This window comes from Abrus precatorius, unplaced genomic scaffold (genome assembly GCF_003935025.1).
Source record: "Abrus precatorius isolate BTA unplaced genomic scaffold, Abrus_2018 Scaffold3, whole genome shotgun sequence".
Classification (NCBI taxonomy): Eukaryota; Viridiplantae; Streptophyta; class Magnoliopsida; order Fabales; family Fabaceae; genus Abrus; species Abrus precatorius.
The window spans coordinates 35,610,322-35,631,913 of NW_020874373.1; the positions used below are offsets into that span (position 1 = coordinate 35,610,322).

The 21,592-nt window shown below is 29.7% G+C and overlaps 2 protein-coding genes and 1 long non-coding RNA gene across 5 annotated transcripts; all 3 read left to right on the forward strand.

Annotated features, from left to right (window-relative positions):
* Positions 1 to 1,074: 1,074 nt before the first annotated feature.
* On the forward strand, positions 1,075 to 2,498 carry LOC113862917. Of its 2 annotated transcripts, none has more exons than XR_003504504.1 (3): positions 1,075 to 1,105; positions 1,422 to 1,620; positions 2,379 to 2,498. It is a non-coding gene; the product is annotated as an uncharacterized LOC113862917 (long non-coding RNA). The 2 variants fall into 2 exon arrangements; XR_003504503.1 differs by having other exon boundaries at positions 1,083 to 1,132.
* A 4,691-nt stretch (positions 2,499 to 7,189) lies between these two features.
* On the forward strand, positions 7,190 to 8,873 carry LOC113862915. The gene is made up of 2 exons (XM_027496212.1): positions 7,190 to 8,256; positions 8,547 to 8,873. The coding sequence occupies exons 1-2, from the start codon at positions 7,398 to 7,400 to the stop codon at positions 8,579 to 8,581; spliced, it is 894 nt and encodes a 297-aa protein (XP_027352013.1). The 5' UTR covers positions 7,190 to 7,397; the 3' UTR covers positions 8,582 to 8,873.
* A 6,113-nt stretch (positions 8,874 to 14,986) lies between these two features.
* On the forward strand, positions 14,987 to 21,492 carry LOC113862910 (transcription initiation factor TFIID subunit 6). 2 transcript variants are annotated; one of them, XM_027496204.1, is made up of 13 exons: positions 14,987 to 15,117; positions 15,201 to 15,351; positions 15,456 to 15,542; positions 16,348 to 16,449; positions 16,539 to 16,647; positions 17,283 to 17,386; positions 17,469 to 17,606; positions 17,700 to 17,795; positions 18,365 to 18,489; positions 18,592 to 18,724; positions 19,629 to 19,754; positions 19,873 to 19,978; positions 20,967 to 21,492. In XM_027496204.1, the coding sequence occupies exons 2-13, from the start codon at positions 15,226 to 15,228 to the stop codon at positions 21,341 to 21,343; spliced, it is 1,629 nt and encodes a 542-aa protein (XP_027352005.1). In that variant the 5' UTR covers positions 14,987 to 15,117; positions 15,201 to 15,225; the 3' UTR covers positions 21,344 to 21,492. The 2 variants fall into 2 exon arrangements, with proteins under 2 accessions (XP_027352005.1, XP_027352006.1); XM_027496205.1 differs by lacking the exon at positions 14,987 to 15,117 and having other exon boundaries at positions 15,167 to 15,351.
* Positions 21,493 to 21,592: the final 100 nt, after the last annotated feature.

Below are 21,592 nucleotides of genomic sequence, written 5' to 3' on the forward strand. Positions count from 1 at the left end.
CAAAATGTTTCTCGAGTTTGGCTAGTCATTTATAGCAAATTTAGTTTTGTTTATTTAATAAAAAAACTGCGCAATTATATAGCTTCTTTTCAAATTGTAGAGGATCGTATTTAATATTCACTAATGCTAAGCTGCACAGTGAAGTCTTCTTATATGATATCAAAAGTTTCACTAATTATCTCTATTCCTATTAAGGATACACCAATTCACCTTTTCACCTATTAAGGTCTCTAATTCTACACTCTTTTGTCTACATGTCCAACTAGAATATCTTTGATGAAATTTTAAACTATCCTTTATCTGGAATGCGGTGGGTACCTGCAATAAATGCTATTTAATCCTAATATTTATGTCTTGTACTATAATTTATTTTTTTTATTGACGAGTCTCAAATATTGTCTTTCAAAGAAAGTTTTCTATTTTTTCTTTTGTTTTTAGCTTAAGAAAAAAGCCACAAGTATTGTTTGATTTTATTTAATTTTATAATTTTAGCAGTCAATCTATTTTAAAATAAATATTATGTTAAATTAAATCATAAATATTCTAATTTAATTTTCACTGTGTGAAATTAATTATGATGATAAAAAAAACCAACTAGTTTTATATATAGTTTTGGAAAAAATACAGAATCAATTCAACAAAATTACGATTAATTTTTATGTAATTAATTAAATAATTGATAAAATTACTGTGATCTATCAATCAAATATTCTGTTACAGTTAACTAATTAAAACATATAATTCAGCATATTTTAAAGAAAATATATAATAATATTAATAAGATGTGTGAGTGATAATGTAGTTAATCCAACAATGAGAGATAATCTGGAAGTGTTAGTATAGATGTCGTGAGTAATTAATTTGTCTAGAGTCAAATAATATATAAAAAATATTTTCTTTTTTCTTTTTTGTCAACAAAATAATTTCTTTAAATTTCAATATAAATGTAATACTGTTCTGTTTTTTTTTTTGTCATAAAGTTAGGCCCAGTTGAAAAAGCCCATAAGTCATTGTAGCTTTTGGGGAATGAAAGCTTCATCTTTGTTCATTGACCCATTAAAAAAAGCTTCATCTTTTGTGGGAGAAGAATTTTTATGATTATCGGGTAACACACAGCCCATCTCATGTTTTGGTATATTAATTTGAACAATGATGTGTAGTCAGTTTTATAATTGAGATTTCATTTCTTAAGTGTTTTATTACTTCTATTGTGTTGTGTATCATCTGTTTGATGGAATGTCTTGGTTAGTTTCATGTATTTCACCTTTAGAAACAATGCCCACAACTTGTTTGATATCTAAACCACGGCATGCTTGTGCTGATTCCTAGCCCACTTGTTATTGCTTATTCTCCATCTATTTGTTTTTAAGGTATTCAGTTTTTGAAGTGTTTAGAAATTGTGTCTGTCTTATTATTTGAAGGTCTTGCTCGGCCAAAGTTTGTATTTAAATCATTTTGGGTGACACATACAATCATAAGCATTTGTTGAGAATGAATCGAAAATTTGGAGGTGGAAAGCAGCCAACTGGGACTCCTTCTCTGCCTTGGTCCTGTGTGGTGGTTGTTTTCTCTCTTCTTGCTGGTGCCTCTGTTGTCCACAATATTTATAAGCCTGATCTTGTAAGCTTTTCTCTCTCATGCCCTTCTCTTTGGCGCCTTTTTGATTCAGTGTTATGAATTAAATGCAGAATGCATGCGTGTTTTCTTTGTTGAACTTGGAATTTTGATTGCTTCCTATTTTTTATAACCCATGGTGAGTTCATGTGCTTGAGTGAAAACTATACCATGTGAAATTCCATTTATTTCAAATTGTCACATAAGTTTTCCAGTTATGCTGCAAATGTATTGCACAGTGGAGATCGTTGCCAGTTGTTTATTTGAGATGTTGGTGCCCAACCCTTTACTTGACAGTGCAGCATATTGTTTCTGTAACTTGAGTTCAACTTGCAAGATTTCCCACAAATGTTGGATCAGTTCAACAATTTAGACAATGTATCTCATACATTTCCTGAGAGTCTATACTGCTTTAAATCAAGTTGCTCTATACCAACTTTGCAAATGAAGATATTTTTTAGTTGCAGGGCCATTTTATTTTATGGGTTTTGATAAAATTAATTTTGAACCATTGAATATAATTGGGATGTTTCCAAATTAATATAGATAGATAGATATATTCAGATTCTTTTTCGTGTACTCTATATTCAGTATGTATTTTAATTTTCCGTAGATTACAAGCCATGGAAATGTAACCATTATACTCCCTTTATTTTCTCATCATTTTTTATCACTTACACTTCCTCTCTAAAGAGCATACGGTGCACCTTAGGGGATCAATATCTTTCTGATATAATGTTGTTAACTTACTTTTTCCTATTCAGACATTGCCTCCAGTTGATGGGACCAAGCAGAAACTGGACGAGAAAGAATGATCCTCCTCCCGTCATGAATTCTTTATTAAAAAGATGACAAAATGGCTTAAAACGTGTCTGCAAGTAAGCCTCAGATGGGGAGGATTGTTCTCTTTACATGGTTAACTCTCTTTATATTAGCTCAATGTATTTCTTATGTGAAATTAATCATGCTGATAAAGAAAAGCCAACTAATATTACAATTTATTTTGGATAAAAGTTACTATAATCTGGGAGTGTGCTAGTATAGATCTCGTGAGTAATTAATTTGTCCAGAATAATTTATTAAAAAAATAATTTCTTCTTTCTTTTGTCAACAAAATAATTTTTTCTTTAAATTTCAATATAAATGTAATACTGTTTTTTTTTTTTTTCGTCATTCAGGCGCAGTTGAAAAAGCCCATAAATCATTGTAGCTTATCGGGAATGAAAGCTTATCTTTGTGCATTGACCGATAAAAAAAAGTTTCGGCTTAGTGGGAGAAGAATTTTTATGATTATCGGGTAACACACAGCCCATCCGCTTAATGATTAAAATAATATTTTTTTAAAATTAATTATTAAAATAAAGTAAAAAAATTTATTTTCTATTTAGAATAAATTTTTGTCACGTAAATAATAATTTTATATTTAAATCAGACAAAATTATTTTTTTATTTTTATTTAATTATTTCGTTTAAAAAAAAAGACAAAACACTCTCCAACTTGATACAGTATTAATAATTTCACATAAATATAAAGTGAAATTATGAGATTGTAACATGTCAACATCTTGTTAAATTTGTCTCAATTTTGAGACGAAACCATTAGATATGAACACGGTGCTCGTCTCGTTAATTTTGTCTACATCTGAGATGAAATTATTTTTACCCATGAAACGAACTTCACTGAGACCAGCTTAAGGGGAGAAGGTTTCTCATCCCCTTGTTGCCATCGCTGCACCCATCACTTACCGTTCACGAAAAGGTTTATAGTTCGGCTCAAGAATTGGGATTCAAGTCAAAATGAACACTTTCAATCCATATTTAAAATTTCAATCCATGCTTGACTCTTTTCTGGTTAAAGATTATCAGATCCTTGCAGGTTTTGCGACCCGATGAGCTTCATTGCAGGAGTGAAGAACCAAACAATATTACTTCTATTTATCCGGAAGAAGGTAGGGAAAAAAACATCTATCCCGTTACGAGCATCACCTGCACGTGCATAACATTTATACAAAGCAAAACAACTGGGAAAAAGCACAAGGCAAGAGATCATATTCATCTGGACAATGGAACCAGCGGGGGATCAGAAACAGTTGGGTGCAGCGCAGTCGGTTGACCAGCGGGTAAAAATAATTTCGTCTCAAATGTAGGCTATTCATCTCAAATGTATATGAAATTAATAATACGAGCACACGTATCGATATCTAATGATTCCATCTTAAATTTGTCTCAAATTTGACGAGACGTTGATAAGTGTTGCAATATCATGGTTTTGCTTTATTTTTATATGAAATTATTAACACGAGTTAAGTTATAGAGTGTTTTGTACTTCTTTTAGATAATATGATTAAATAAAAAATAAATAAAATTAATTTTATCTAATTTAAATACAAAATTATTGTTTATGTGACAAAAATTTATTTTAGATAAAAAATAACTTTTTGTTTACTTTATTTTAATAATTAATTTTTAAAATATATTATTTTAATCATTAAGCCCAGCCTATCTCATGTTTCTACTTCGTGATAGAACCTTTCTTAAGGTGTGATTCCATTGGATCTTCTTGGTCTAGATTCTTAGTCTAGGTCTTCTTGTATTTTTTGGGTCTTTGAATCTTGTTTATGAGAAAAAAAATAATTGTGATTTCATTTGTTAAGTGTTCTATTACTTTTGTTGTATTGTACATTTATTTATTTGAGATACACATAATTTAACAATTATTTATGTGATACAGACATAACTACACCAGAATGAGCTTTTTATTTTTATTAATTTGTCTAAAAGAAATGTAACCAACTAAGATTAACAATAAAAAAAATGTAACCAACTAAAATAAACAATAAAAGAAATGTAACCAAATGAGCAAATACTAGAATAAAAACAGGTCAGGCTATTTGACAAGAGTCTAGCCTAGTTTAGATCTAATTTGTTATAGTTTTTTTAATAAACAAATAAAGTTTAGACTTTTTTAAAAACATGTTTAAATAAACAAGTCAGCTTAGAGGCTTAACCTAGTTTAGATCTGGCTTGTAATAGTCTGGTTAATAAATAAATAAGGTTTAGATTTTTTTAAAGGCATGTTTAAATAAACAAGTGAGTTGTTTACAAAACTTGTTAAGTTTGACATGTCAGCTTGTACACACACATATATATATATATATATAATTTAAAAATAAAGTTGACAAAATATGTTATTTAATAATATATTTTTTATATTTTTAATTCTATTATTATTAAATTAATATATTATCTTATAATTTTTTATTTATAATTATACCAAATAAAAATTACATTCTATAAAAAATTAAAAATATTTATATACGATTACACTTTTTTAAAATAAATTTATTTAAAAATAAATTATCATATTTGTTACATTTAAACAAGTTAAAGAGTAGTTAAGTTTTTGAACATGAATAAGACACAATCAAAATTAAACGAAATAAAATTTACAAATGAAATAATAATATTATATTAATATATTTTTTATATTCTTAATTTTATTATTATTAATATTTTATTATTTAATTAATATATTATGTTTAATTTTTTTATAATAAACAGAAATTATTTAAATATGAATTATATTTTATTCAAAACTAAAATTTTATAAAAAAATAATAGAAAAATAAAATAAAAAATTTAATATACAATATATATATATAATAGGATCATATATTAAATAAAATATATAATATAATTTTAAATAAATTATATAGAATAATATATACTTTTTGTAACTTATTATGTATTTTATTTTTATTAGTATAAATTTTTTGAGAAACGTCCCTATAAAAATTATTTTAGATACCACGTTTATAGCACATAGCCACACACTTAAATATAAGTATGTCAAATTTTAAATAATTATTGTTAATAAATTTGACATTGATGTAGATAAATTTTTTCATAAAAAATTATAGTTGTTAATATACATTTAAAATTCAATAATTCATAAATATTTATATAAACAAAAAAAGTATAAATAAAAAATCATATTATTAATTAATTTATCAATTTATATATAATATGTAAATATATGTTTTAATGTATTATATCAGTAATATTTTCTATATTATATTAATACTATAGCGTAAATAATTTTACATATATTTGTTAATTTATAATAAAAAATTAATGAAATAAATAAAATTAAAAAATATATACATATATAGTGCATTGAATTTAAATTTTTATATTAAATTTTATCACATATTTTTTTATAAAGATAAAAGTTTAAAAAAATAAGTTATTTTAATTTAAATATAAATTTTATTAATTCTTACTATGTTTATATGTTATTTTTCTTCATTCATAAATTTTATAATATAAATATTTTTTATCTACAATTTTTATAATAATGATATTTATAATAAATAAAAATTATATTATATTTAAAATTAAAAATAGTTATACACAATTAGACGTGTTTAAATAATAATTTTATTTAATTATTATATTTAAACAAATTAAAATATATTTAAGTCTTTCAATAATAATAAGATACAATCGAAACTAAACGAATTAAAATTTAAAAATAAAGTAATAATATTATATTCATATATTTTTATATTTATATTTTTATTATTAATAATATTTATTTATTATATTAATATATTATGTCATTATTATTTTTATTTATAATAAATAGAAATTTTTTAAATATGAATTATATTTCATTTAAAAGTAAAAACTTATAAAATAATGATAAGAAAGTAAAATAAAAATTTTAATAATATATATATATATATATATATATATAATAGGACCATATAAATTATATATAATAATATATATTTTTGTAACTTACCACCTGTTTCATTTTTTTTATAAATTGTTTTAGTACGGTATTCATACAAAAATTTTATAATACTATAATACGCACTTAAATATAAATACATATAATTTTAAATAACTATTTTTAAAAAATTTGACATAGATGTTAATAGATTTTTTATTAAAAAAATACAGTTATTAACATAGATTTGAAATTCAATAATATACAAATATTTACATAAATAAAAAATTAAATTATTGTCATTATATATATATATATATATATATATTACATTGAGTTTAAATTTATTTATTTTTTAAAATATAATAACTTTTTTAACTGATTCAACAAATTGTGAAAATATTATTTTTTGTAATCAATTTTATGTGTTCACAATGACTTTATTTGTTGAATATAAGATATCTTTAAATAAATAAAATATGATCTTAAAATAAATTAAAATCTTTAATACTTTAATAATTTTTTAAAAATAAATCAAGAAAAATACAAATATATTTTTTAATATGAAATATTTATAATTAATGCTCAAATAATATTTTAAAAATTATTTATAAAAATATATAAAAATTATTACAATTAGTTAATAATTATCAATAACACATATGAAAATTGAAAAAATATGTAAACTAATTTGATAGTAAAATATTTATATTTTTATTTATTAATATTAAAATATTTTATCAACTAACTTCTTTTGTTATCTAAAAATCTCAACTAGAAAACAACTAACTAATCTTGCCCATGATGCGGGTCAAACAGGCTCTCATTCAGACAATTCTCAGACACATCTATATCATCTGGTCATTACCATCAACTAAATATGTGGCCTTGACAATTGCAGAATTGATCTTCTCACTTTCTTGGAGCAAAGATTTGAATTGACATTGGCTTCATCGATGGTACAATTCCAGAACCAGACGCAACTAACCCTATTCATCCTTTTTGGGAGCGATGTAATACCTATGTTCTCCGTTGGCTTATCCAGTCTATGAGCTCTGAGATCGCTCGATCTGTTATATGGAGAAATAAAGCTTCAGACGTTTGGGCAGAACTCAAAGAAAGGTTGTCTCATGCAAATCTTTTCAGAATTTCTGAGTTACAAGAAGAAATCTATAGTTTCAAACAAAGAGATTTGTCTGTAACCAAGTATTATACGGGTATGAAAATTTTATTAGATGAACTTGATGTTTTGAATCCAATACCTGTTTGCACATGTAATGCGAGGTGCACTTGTGGTGTCCTGACCAAACTAAAGAATCAAAGGAACGTTGATGTTGTGGTGAGGTTCTTGAAAGGGTTAAATGAACAATATTCTAAGGTCAGATCTCAGGTCATGCTTATCGATCCCCTTCCTACTATCAACAAGGTATATTCCCTCATCGCTCAACAAGAAAGGCAGTTCCATGTCGAACATTCCGAAAATTCTAAGATTCTCGTCAACATCAGTGAAAGCTCTAACCAAGAACTGAGGAAATACAATAATTACAAAGGCAGTAATCATCAGAAATTTCAACAGCAGACTGGAAAAATATGTTCGCACTGTGGAAGAATGGGACACACTGTAGATGTTTGCTATAAGAAACATGGATTTCCCCCAGGGTTCAAATTCAAGAACCCCAAGTACGCAAGTCGGACAACTAATGTGGTGGTTTCTGACAATTTGGCAAACACTGGAGAGACAAGCAACGGTGCCCAGGAACAAACGTTTGGGTTCACGGCTGAGCAATACCGAAACTTGCTAGCCCTGCTTCCACAAAATTCCAACGAGAACCTGATTGATCATAACAGCAATGTGCAAGTGAATCTGTCCACAGTACAACAACATAGCACCGTTCCTACTCATAATGGTAAAGCATTTAAAGATAAGTGGATTTTAGATACGGGTGCTACAGATCACATATGCTTTTCTTTATCCTTTTTTACTTCTTACAAGTATATTAAACCTGTGCGTGTGAATCTTCCGAATGGAAATTCTGTTGTAACTAGTCTTTCTGGAACCATACATTTTTCTCCCTTTCTTTACTTAACAGATGTTTTCTATTTACCTAATTTTCAATACAATCTTATTTCTATATCCAGACTGACTACTATTTTAAATTGCAAACTAATTTTTTCTGGTTCTTGTTGCTGGATTCAGAGTTCCAGTACCTGCAAGATGATTGGTACAACTGAGATTAGAGATGGGCTTTACCTCTTGAAGGATCCTACAAACACTCATTCTTATATTTCCATGCTTCATACAGACACTGATAACTGTAATTTGGTTGCTGTTAATAAAAATCTATGGCACTATAGGTTAGGCCATCTTTCTTTGGATAGATTGAATGTTTTGCAGAAACAATTCCCTTTCATCAGTAATAATAGACACTTTGATTGTGATATATGTCATTTTGCTAAACAAAGGAAATTGCCATATACTCTGAGTGAAACTAAATCTAATAAAATTTTTGATTTGATTCATGTTGACATTTGGGGGCCTCTCTCTACTAGTTCTATTCATGGTCATGTTTATTTTCTTACTGTTATTGATGATTTTTCAAGGTACACATGGGTTTATCTGTTGAAAGGTAAACACGAAGCTAGAAGTTTAACCCAAAATTTTTTTGCTTTAGTAGAAAACCAGTTTAATACCAAAATCAAGGTAATTAGAACTGATAATGGTCCTGAATTTAATATGGAACAATTCTATGCTGCTAAAGGAGTTATTCATCAAACATCGTGTGTTGAAACTCCTCAACAAAATGCTATAGTTGAAAGGAAGCACTAACACCTTCTCAATGTAACAAGGGCTCTTCTCTTCCAAGCCAATCTGCCTAAGTGCTTATGCAGTTGGGCACTCAGCTTATCTTATCAACAGGATTCCTACACTTGTACTCAGGGATAAAAGTCCCTATGAAGTCTTGCATTTTGCTACTCCCGATTTTTCCATGTTAAGGGTCTTTGATTCACTGTGTTTTGCTTCTACTCTCACTAACAACAGAACCAAACTTGATCCTCGTGCAAGGAGATGTGTTTTTATAGGTTTTAAACAAGGAACGAAAGGATTTGTCCTCTTTGATCTCAAGAATAGAGAGATCTTCATTTCCAGAAATGTGGTGTTTCATGAACATGTTTTTCCCTACTGTTCTAGTCAATAGGACAACCACGATATCAGTCAATCTAGAAAACCACAAGAGCACAACATTGATTATACTCCAATCGTCAACGAGCCAAATGGAATGATCACATCTACTGTCCAGAGTCAGAATGAAGCACCTAATCACAACCTAAATCAAGCTCAGCCTGGGTGACAGTCCGCCAGAACAAGGAGGGCTCCTACCTACTTGCAAGATTACCACTGCAGTTTATCTACATCATCAGTGAAGCTTCTTTCTGACTCTGAAAAACAATTGTCCTCTGTTACTTATCCTCTTTCCTGTGTAATATCTTATAACAGGTTGCCTCCTAAATATCAGAATTTTGTTGCACACATATCCACTATCACGGAGCCGAGAAATTACTCCCAAGCTGTTAAAGATGAAAATTGGAAGAAAGCCATGCAAGAAGAAATTGCTGCCCTACAGAGAAACAATACGTGGATTCTTGTTGATCTACCAAAAGGAAAAATCCCTATAGGATGCAAGTGGGTTTACAAGCTCAAGCACAAGCCAGATGGAACTGTTGATAGATATAAGGCCCGACTCGTAGCAAAAGGGTATACACAAGTGGAAGGAATTAATTTCTTGGATACTTTTTCACCGGTAGCAAGGATGACTACACTCAGGCTAATCCTTTCACTTGCAGCAGCCAAGCACTGGCACCTACATCAATTGGACATTGACAATGTATTTCTTCATGGACATTTAGATGAAGAAGTGTATATGACTCTTCCTCAAGGACTCTCTTCTCCAAAACCAAATCAAGTCTGTCTTCTCAAGAAATTGCTGTATGGGCTGAAGTAAGCAAGCAGACAGTGGTTTAACACTCTTCACAAGGCTCTCCAATCCCTGAATTTCGTTCAATGCTTTTCTGATTACACACTTTATACTAAGTACACTTCAACCGATTTCACTGCTCTATTAGTGTATGTTGATGATATCGTTCTCACGGGAAGTAACCTTGCTGAAATTAATCACGTCAAAGATTTCTTACACAAACAATTTCGCATCAAAGACATTGGAGATCTTAAATTCTTCCTTGGACTTGAAATTGCCAGATCTTTAAAGGGAATTTCATTAAACCAAAGAAAGTATGCTTTGGAACTCTTATCTGATGCTGGTCTTTTGGCCTCAAAGCCAGCAAAAACTCCCATGGATCCCTCTATTCAGTTGTCCAAAGACATTGGAAATCCTCTATCTGATATTTTTTCTTACAGAAGACTCATTGGTAGACTTTTGTACTTAACCTCTACTCGACCAGATATATCCTATTCTGTCCAGCAGCTAAGTCAATTCCTGGACAGACCTACTGATATACATCTTCAAACTGCTAATCGCATCCTCAGGTACATCAAAGCTTCACCAGGAAAAGGGCTATTCTTCCCGTCGAAATCAGACTTCAAGCTTCATGCATTCAGTGACTCAGATTGGGGAAGATGCATTGATTCTAGGCGATCTATAACCGGATTCTGCATCTACTTTGGTTCTTCTCTAGTATCTTGGAAGACCAAAAAGCAAACCACTATATCCAAATCATCATCTGAGGCTGAATATAGAGCTTTAGCCTCCACTGTTTGCGAGATACAGTGGATTCACCACCTTTTGAAAGATCTTCACAGCTTACCAAATACTCCTTGCAATCTTTTCTTCGATAACCAGTCTGCAATACACATAGCTCATAATGATTCCTTCCATGAACGGACTAAACATATTGAGATCGACTGCCATATTGTCCGGGAAAAACTCCTCTCAGGTTTAATTAAGCTTCTGCCTGTATCTTCTTTAAACCAGTTGGCTGACTTTCTTACCAAACCTCTTGCTTATACCAGCTTTCATGCCATTTTGTCCAAGCTGGGAATGATTGATATATATTCTCCAGCTTGCAGGGGGCTAATACCGGACAATAATTAAGCTTCTATTTTTCTTTTCTTTTCTTTTTAGTCAGTTTGTTAGTTAGCTTTATCTATTAGTCAGTTTGTTATTAGTCAGGTCCTTTGGATGCATGTATATATATATATAGGTGTCACCATAGACCTTGTAAGAAGTATTTTTCATTCTTTCAATCAATGAAGTATATTCAGCTTCTTTCTTTTCTTGAGTTCGAACTGTCTTTCTCTCTACTCTGAATTCTCTTTTTCGCTTGTTCTTCACGGCATTCTTCATTCTTGTAAATGTAATCATCCAACGCATTCATTGTTTTAGCCTTATCAAGGAACTTCTTGTCTTCAGCCTAGTAATTCTTAACTTCTTTAATCATTCTTTCAATTTCATGAGTTGAGAGTCTTTCTTTGTCATTGCTTAGGGTGATCTCGTTCTTGTTTTTAGTAGTTTTCTCAAGTCTTAGTAAAAGATTTGAAAAAAAAAGACATTTTTCTCTTTTCATTGATTCATTTTTTAATAACTTGTCAAATAACGAACCTATTATGAGTAATCTGTGTCAATTTAATTAAAGTGCATATCTATATGAATATCAATATATACTATAGTCCGCCTCTTTCAGTTACAGCATAACGATTCGAATCTAAAATAAAAAAAAAAAGGTTTGAATGAAATCATAAGAATCTGTATGCACGCTTCTTTCTCTGTGTAGTTCAATTGGTCAGAGCACTGCCTTGTCATGGCGAAAGCTGCGAGTTTGAGTCTGTCAGTCCCGATGGATACAAATCTAATAAAAAAGACACTCATTCATCTTGTGTGTGAACATGGAAAGAATGACACCGAGGAGCAGAGGAAATCCAGAAAGTTCAAAAAAACCCAAAGATTGTTTTCACTAAGCAATTTTGCGACGAATTTTTGTCAAAAAAGTTGTTACTAATTTATTTACGACAGATTTTGTGACTAAACTTATTTTTTAGTATTACTTATCTCAAGATCATTAACAACTTGATGAAACTTGTAATACCATTGACGATAGAAAGCTTGTATGAGATCATAGGTAGATTTTTAGCATTAGGACGATACAACGCATAAATTGTGAGTCTAATCCGCTAAAGACTAGAAACTGTTGAAGAAAGCAATATATATATATAGTAGAAAATAATAAAAAATATAATTATATATATATAATCTTTATATTATATATAATAATATATAAAATAATGAATAGAAATCAAATAGAAAAAAAAGAGAGACTTTAATTAAATTTTATTTTTTTTGGTATTTTTAAAATTTTAATACATTATATATTACATTTATATATTTATATTTATATTTAAAAAATTATTTATGTTTGGATAATTGTTAGAGAATTAAAAGATAAAATAAATTAACAATAATAGTAGAAAAATATTAATCATAATTTTATACTTTTTAAATATATATATATATATATATACATATATATATATATATTCATAAATATTATGCAAATATATGTACTTTAAAAAAATAATTTATATATTTGAAATATTTACTATTGTTTCTCAAGTTTATTTACTATGTTCATCGCTACAATTTCTCATAATTGTGGTTATGGATATATTCAAGAATTTTTTTGGGTGGCAAAGTCTTAATTTAAATAATTTTGTCTCCTTGTCACAACATAATTATTTAAGTGTAATTTTCTAATTTTATGAACTATTGGTGTCAGTTTGACTAGTATTCTTGGGTTGTATCAATAAAATATCATTAGCCGATACCTATACCTTTTTTTGTTTAGAATTATCAATTGATTTTATTTAATTTTATATATTTGTTGTAAACGATTTCTTATTTTTCATCTTTTGACCTTCTCTTTTATTTTATTGGAATGCTCTTTTGTCATAATTTCTTGTTTTAACTTTTTTATATATTTTTGGTGTAAAAATACGACGGTTACTTTAGATGGATTTGGTTGATAGTAATGACTGGTTAAACTGTATTTAAATTTAAAAATATATAAAAATATCAGTTCAAAGCTTTACTCACACATATAAAGGATCGATCTCTTTCCTTTCTTGTGAGCAAAGCTTTAAACTTTAAACTGATATTGTTGTTCTTCAAAACATTCTTCATATTCATCCAACCCATTTATTGCTTTTGTCTTCTTAAGAAACTTTTTGTCTTCAGCCTCATAATCCTTAGCTTCTTGAATCATTCTTTTAATTTTATTAGTTGAGAGACTTTCTTTATTATTGGTTATGCTAATCTCATACCTGTTGCCAATAATTTTCTCAACAGCTGAAACAGTTAGGATTCCATTTTCATCTAAATCAAAACAAATATCTACGAATGGTCGCGAGGAGAAAGAGTAAAAAACCTAACAAATTATTATTACTGGCTCTTGATCTCTCACATTCATAAACCTCAATCAAGACAAAGGATTGATTATCTTCGATGGTCACGTGTCCTTTCGTCTTGTAGAATCTTAGAATTCCTAGGAATTATTACATTCATGAAGTTATATACAAGACCTTGTAACTGAATCACATAAATTTAAGAAATTTATTAAAAATAATTAATGTATTAATATTTAAAAATTAATTAAAACATTTTAAGTTTATTCTTAATTAAAGTTAAACTGTATTTAATTTGTTTCAATTTATTTATCTAAAGACAAAAATTATACAAACCAATAAATTTAATCATTTTTTTAAAATTAATTATTAAAATTAATAATTTATCCTTTATTAATAAATTTACTTTTAACTCTTAAACAATTCAAATAATATAAATATTTGATAAAAAAAAACATTAATAGAATAATAATATTAATTAATATTATCATTAAATTCTACATATCCAAATAATTAATAATAAAAATTTTCTTTATTTCTTAGATAGATAAACAGGAAGACAAGTATTAATTGTTGAAATGTTAGAAAAGTTTAATGATAGAAGAGAAATATGTAAAATAATAATGAAAATAATTTTTTAATTTGTGCAACTTTGTGCAGAATAAATCTTAATAAATACATCATTCAACTAATCTGTATTAATTATTTTATATAATTTTTTTAAAAAATTATTTTTTACTTTCATCCCATTAATTAAATATTATAGAAATTAGAATTTATCATATGTCCAAGGTTGCACAGGTTAAAAAATCTTATAATAAAATATGTCTAAATTTTTTTAAAAAAACTTATGTCAAAAACTAACAATTTTTTTTAAAAAAGTAATATATAAAATTGGAATTGAACATAAATTTAAATTCCACCCAATAATTTTTTTTATAGAATATAAACATAGAATTATGATGCCTTCAATTCCAATAAAATTGACTTTAATTAAAATATCAAAACACAATTCTTATTTTATTTCCTCATATATTTTTTATAATAATAAAATAAAAATAAAAATAAAATATTTGATAAACAGAAAAAATGAAAAAACAGTGCAGTAAATTTTTTTAAAAAATAACATAACTCCTATATTTATATACATCAACGTGGAAGCACTTAATTTCGAAAGAAAATTGGTAATGAGTATTTCTAAACCATTATTTTTATTAGTTTCCTCGAAATTGGTAATGAGTATTTCTAAACCATTATTTTTATTAGTTTCTTCAGTATGGAAACTATAGACTCGCAATACCCGCAACACTGTCACGAGTTGGACTCTTTCTCTGTCCGCGCCAATCACAGTCCAAAGGTAATTGAATGACAACTATATGTTAGGGTTTGCATTTTCTGTTCAGATTTCCCTTTCTTTCTAAACCTTTATTTGATTTTCAGCAACTGATAAGAGTTGTGTTTGAACATGAGCATTGTTCCCAAAGAGACAATCGAAGTTATCGCACAGAGTATTGGGATTAACAATTTGTCACATGATGTTGCTCTTGCCGTTGCTCCTGATGTCGAGTACCGTATGCGCCAGATTATGCAGGTACCCTAATTTTTCAATTATGAATTCTGTGGGTGCTTCAACCAATTTGAAAAACTTGCTCCTCCTATTTACTGTTTGTCTAACACGATTTGTTCAAACATCAGGAAGCAATTAAGTGCATGCGTCATTCTAGGAGAACCACTTTGACAGCTGATGATGTTGATGCTGCTCTCAACTTGAAGAATGTTGAAGTAAGTAAAGTAGCTAGGTAGCCCATGAAAGAAAGTGTTTGAAGTGGTTGGATGCTTTTTCAGTTTATCTTTTTATGAATGGTGTCATTGTGAAATTTTTGGTGTCTGTTTGCTCATATACTAAGGTTGTCAATAAGTTTTTTTGTTCCAATTGAATGCAGGGTGGGTGGCAATGGAATTACCATGTGTTCTGGTTCTGGGCTAAATTTCATAATCAGATCTAAAGTTAATATGTTTGGATGTGAGCTTTCTGCCTGTTGTTATAGTAAGGAAATGAATCTTGCTCAGTTGTGTTTATTGTATACTTTAGGTACTAGATGCATCGGTCGCTCAATATATATATATATATATATATATATATATATATATATATATTTATATATATTTTTGGGATGTATAAGTGTGAATGAAATGTTCCGTTCTATTTACACCTGTTAACATGAATCATCCCATCCTGTGATTTTTAAAATTTGTTTATTTATTTTTGCTTCTGTGATGCAATGATTGAATCAATTATCAAATCAAGTTACAATTTCTATAGCTGTAAAAGTAGCACAAGTTCTTAAAGTTCTAAAAATATACTATAAAATACTTTTTTCAGTAGTAAGTGATGCAAAACTCACCCAGCAATAGCAAGTGAATGAAATGACGACATTTTGTTATGATTGTCTGCTGCTTCCAAATAGAATGATGCATATTAGAACTACCATGGGGAAAATTTTGTGGATGCCTTTTCATGACATTATGAAAAATGCATAGTTCTGGTCTCCAATCTCACTGCCACATTTTTTATTTCTTTTGCCAGCCGATATATGGATTTGCATCTGGTGGTCCTTTACGGTTCAGAAAAGCTGTTGGACACAGAGATTTGTTCTATATTGATGACAAGGATGTGGACTTAAAAGATGTAAGGGAGTACTGATTCATTGTGATTTTAATTGGATTTAAACTTTTGAGTTTATCTCCTTCTTAAATTATAGTTTGTGTTAATCATAGGTTATTGAAGCTTCTTTACCAAAAGCACCCCTTGATACTGCAGTTACATGCCACTGGCTTGCCATCGAAGGTGTGCAACCTGCTATTCCGGAGAATGCTCCTGTCGAAGGTAGGTCTCTAACCCTGAGTGCTACCAGTAGTATTTTGCTCACAGATGAATGATTCCTGGTACAATAATTTGAACTTGGATGTCAGTTAACCAATTTAGCTCCAGGAAATTAGGAATCCTTGGATGTTTGATTTTTTTTTATGTTATATTGCTAGCTTGTCATTATGGCATACTCTTTGAAGATATCAGGATATTTCTTGAGTTAGTGATTAGATTGTGAGATGTGATTATTTAAGTGAATTTTCTTATTTTTATAATGTCACTGTAGCATGGTCATTTTCACATGGCGACAATGTATGGAAAATATCCTTATTGATAAATTATCAGTCTCTTCATGAATGCTAGTCACATAGTCACTACCTGCAAATTGGAAATGGTAGACATGAAAGATCATATAAATCTAATTAAATGTGCCAATCTTTAGAGATGTTAAACATATATGCCTACAATCATGTGTGTGTGTTTAGCTATTTATAATTGTGGAGATGTACATCATGCAAACAAACAGGAACTATTTGGCAGCTTTATGCTTCATGATCTATTCCTTGTAAATTCTTCCAATTTACCTATAACTTGAACTACCCTGCCCTTATTAAGAATTATTGTTTTTCATTTTCTCACTATTTTATTTGCAGTAATTTCAGCTCCTTCTAATGTCAAAAAGCATGAGCAAAAAGATGATAACCTCCCAGTTGACATCAAATTGCCTGTTAAGCATGTATTATCTAGAGAGCTTCAGGTATCAAAGTTATTAAGGCACTGTGAGCTTTATTGTTTCACATCTTGTAGTTCATTTATGTTAGTTTCATTGTTTCTTGCAGCTGTATTTTGACAAAGTGACTGAGCTAACTTTAAGTGAGTCTGATTCAGTTCTCTTTAAAGAAGCATTAGTAAGTTTGGCTACTGATTCAGGGCTTCATCCATTAGTTCCTTATTTCACATGCTTTATAGCTGATGAGGTAATAATATTTGTGTTTTTGTAATGTTGGTTGATAAAAATTGAAATGTTAGCTTATTCTAGCTTATTATGTGTGCTTCTCCCTTCTTGTCAGGTTTCTCGTGGTTTGAATAATTTTGCTCTTCTATTTGCCCTGATGCGAGTTGTTAACAGCCTTCTGCAAAACCCTCATATCCATATTGAACCTTATGTAAGTTCTCCTCTTGTTGATTTACTGTATTTGTTTATATTCTTACTGACATAACACAAGCTTTGCACAAGCAATGTATTACTAGTAATATTTGAATTAATGTTTGGTTGGTTCACCATTTGCTACTGTGATTTATGTTGTCTCCATTGAATCATGAAAGCATGCTGAGATATTTAAGTTGATTTGCCAATTTTTGCTTCTCCATAACGATGGCCTGAACAACTTTCAGCCTCGTAAAACTTTGAAAGAAATAAAAAATTGTACTTTTTTTGGTCATGAATTAAAAAATGTACTTATTTATCTTTCTTCTGGCCTGGCATGTAGGCTGGCCCATTAGCCTGTGAAGGTCATGTAAGTGCTGACTTTGTGTCTTCTCATACTTTGCAAAATAATAAAATATTTGTATTTTACAAAAAATGAACCATTGTCACCACGTATTGAAAAGGCTTTGTCTACTCTGGACAGTTATATTTTCTTTGTTTGCAAATTGCAAAAATCTGTTTTCACATGAACGAGTTGCTGTTAAACCAGCTCTCATTTCTTTCTCTTTCCATTTTTGCTTGCTTCAGCTACACCAGTTGATGCCATCTGTTGTGACCTGCCTTGTTGCTAAAAGGTTGGGTAGTAGGTTGGCAGACAACCATTGGGAACTTAGAGACTTCACGGCTAATCTGGTTGCTTCAATATGCAAAAGGTTTTGTCTTGCCTAGTTTGAACTTTAAAGTATTCTGTGGCTTATTTGTTGGGGTTGTTTGCATTGTGGATTTTTCTTGTTTTAAATTCTTGTTTTATTCAGGTTTGGACATGTTTATAGTAATCTACAGTCTCGGTTAACAAAAACATTGCTGAATGCGTTCTTGGATCCCAAAAAGGCACTGACACAACACTATGGTGCAATTCAGGGGTTAGCAGCACTGGGACCCAACATGGTATGTGCCTCTGCTCTGTATGCCCTTGGCAATTCTGCTATCATTCAAAGATCGAAAGTAGGAAAAATATTGTGAAAGAGAAAAATCAATAAATGAACATTTTGTATTTATTCTATGTTGGAATAGAACCCTGTTATGCATGTAGTAAAATGTTGTCTTGCATGGTCTCAGGAAGAACTGATTAAATTTTTTTCGTAAAAGTAATATTGTTTGAGGTGCATGGAAGGAAAGGACTTGTTTAAGAGGAAAGATGGGAAGAGAAGTTAACATTGTATTTAGCTGATTTAACAGTTTCATTTGATCCTTTAAGCTTAACCTGTTTCTTATTAACTTTATTACTAACTGAAATTTTGAAATTGAGTAATTTAATCCTTACGGCTTTGACTTGTATAAAATTATGTTCAATAATATACTTTTGTTGGTTAAAATGATAATTTCCCTATGTAATATCTGTGCCAACTCAATCCCAAATAGGGTGGGTCAAACCAAAAACATGTAATGATTATATATGCTTATTGTCATCTCTATCATTATGTTCCCTGTTTCTTTAATGTTGGAAGAACGTGCTATTTCACTATAGATTCAATATTGTGAATTATATTGAGACCTTAGTTAAAGTTTTGATTTGAGGAACAAGAAAGGTGCTGCTTGCTTGATGTTTTTTCATATAATTATGAAGCTTGTAAGGAACAGTTTTTTTTTTCTCATTTAATCCATAAGCAATCTTGAAGACTAAATTGAATTGAAGTGGGATTGGAAACTTTAATGTTTATATGGCCAGTTTCAAAAAAGCCTTGCATGGATGTGATGTATACTATAGTTTGATTCCAGTCAGATTTGATGCTTACATCTGAGGCTTTGATATGTATTGAATGCATTATGCATCTCTTTAATTTGAAAACAGGTTCGCCTTCTTTTGCTGCCAAATCTTGAAACATATATGCGACTTCTTGAACCAGAGATGCTTCTTGAGAAGCAGAAAAATGAAATGAAAAGGCATGAAGCTTGGCGTGTTTATGGCGCCTTGCTGGTAAGATATGTTGCACATACTGATACTTGTTAGTAAAAGTAGGTGTTTTTACAGCTGGAAAACATCAATCTCAGTATGATATGGTTGTTCTGATAACTGTATGCAATACATTATTCAGCGTGCTGCAGGTCAGTGTATTTATGATCGACTAAAGATGTTCCCAACTTTTTCATCTCCTCCTCGTGTTGTCTGGAAGGCCAATGCTAAAGTTCTTACTTCAACACGTGAGTATTATAGTAGTTCATGAGATTGAAATGTCTTACGTATCATAATTTTATACCTGCTCGTGGGAGTGAGGATACTTTTTGCCAATTTAACGGAAAAAGAATTTCATGAAAACACACAAGAATTAGCATCTTACTGAATAATGGATGGAGCTTTTCAACCTGACATGATAGTTATATGACTGTAATTGCTTAACTAAATCATATAGCATAGAAATAAGCGTCTGTGTCATTTCAAATCAAAATAAGTGCACATATTGGTGATTATAATTAAAAGATAGAAATACAACTGTTAATTGAAATGTATTGTTTCATCAGGTAAATATTTATATTGCCTTTGGATTCTTCAACTCTAAATTTTCATGTGAGTTGTGAAAGCCGAAATGTCTGCATCATATGATAACAAATGCACTTAGAAGTACTCACCGTTTGAATGTCAGTCATTTTGTGTTTATTTTAGCCTTTTTTTCTGTTTATTTGGCCATAATTTACAGGTTTATCTTTAAACCTAACCTTTCTAAAATTTTTAATACTGATAAATTTATGTTTATGAAAGATTTTCTTTTTTTAAAAATTTACAAAATCTTTCCATTGAAAGTAACTGACACTTTGACCAGGAATATGCTGATGAACTAGTAATTGAGCTGGTATTCTAGTTTCTATGCTAGGATGTCATCTAAATAGCTGTTAAGTACAGGAGTGATTCTTTCAAATTTCCTCTGTTCAGGAAATCTTGCAGCAGTTACAAATTCTTTTATTTGTTTGTTAATTTCATAAGAAGTTCATAATATATTCGGAGTCACTGGATTTCCAATGGTTTTCTGTTATTAATCTATGTTATGATTATTTAAAAGAGTTTGCAGTGGTCCACCGAGACTTTAACAAGTCTGGTCTGTACTTTTGCCAAACCAGAGTTTCAATTATCAGCTTTGTACTCTTCCATTATTTGTTTGTATATACTGATTTCTTCACATGGTTGAATAACAAGATAAACGCAAGGCAAGCCTTGAGCAATTGGAACAGCAGCCACCTTTGAAGAAAACTGCTACTGATGGTGAGATTGGTGTGGTTCAAACAAATTCCTCACCAGTTCCTAAGCTAGAGGAGGCAGGGACTCAAGCTTCTACAGTTGATTCAATAGTTGGCTCTTCATCATCTTCTGGACAGATGAAAAATGAGACTACTTTAGATGGCGAAGTTAGAAGTAACAGGGGTGACACTCAGGCATTGAAGACATCTACTGCCCTTAACCAGGTTTGGAAGGAGGAGCTGAATTCGGGACGTGTCCTAGTTTCACTGTTTGAGCTGTTTGGTGAAGGCATTTTTTCCTTCATTCAGGCTCCTGAGATGTATACGTTCTTGTAACATGGGGATTATTTTAGTAATTTTGTTTCGATAGATCATGGATAACCCATAAATTATAATTTCAAGAACTAACTAAAATTATCTCTCGGTATAAAATATTTAATGATTTTTCGGGTGAATTAAATATCTGGTTCATGCGAACCTTATGTTGATGCTTTTGATGTTGGAGGATATTGCTTGTAGGATTTTGAGGGATGGAAGCCTAATGTTTGCGGACGATGTTAAATCCTTTGTTGCAGCGTAATCAGG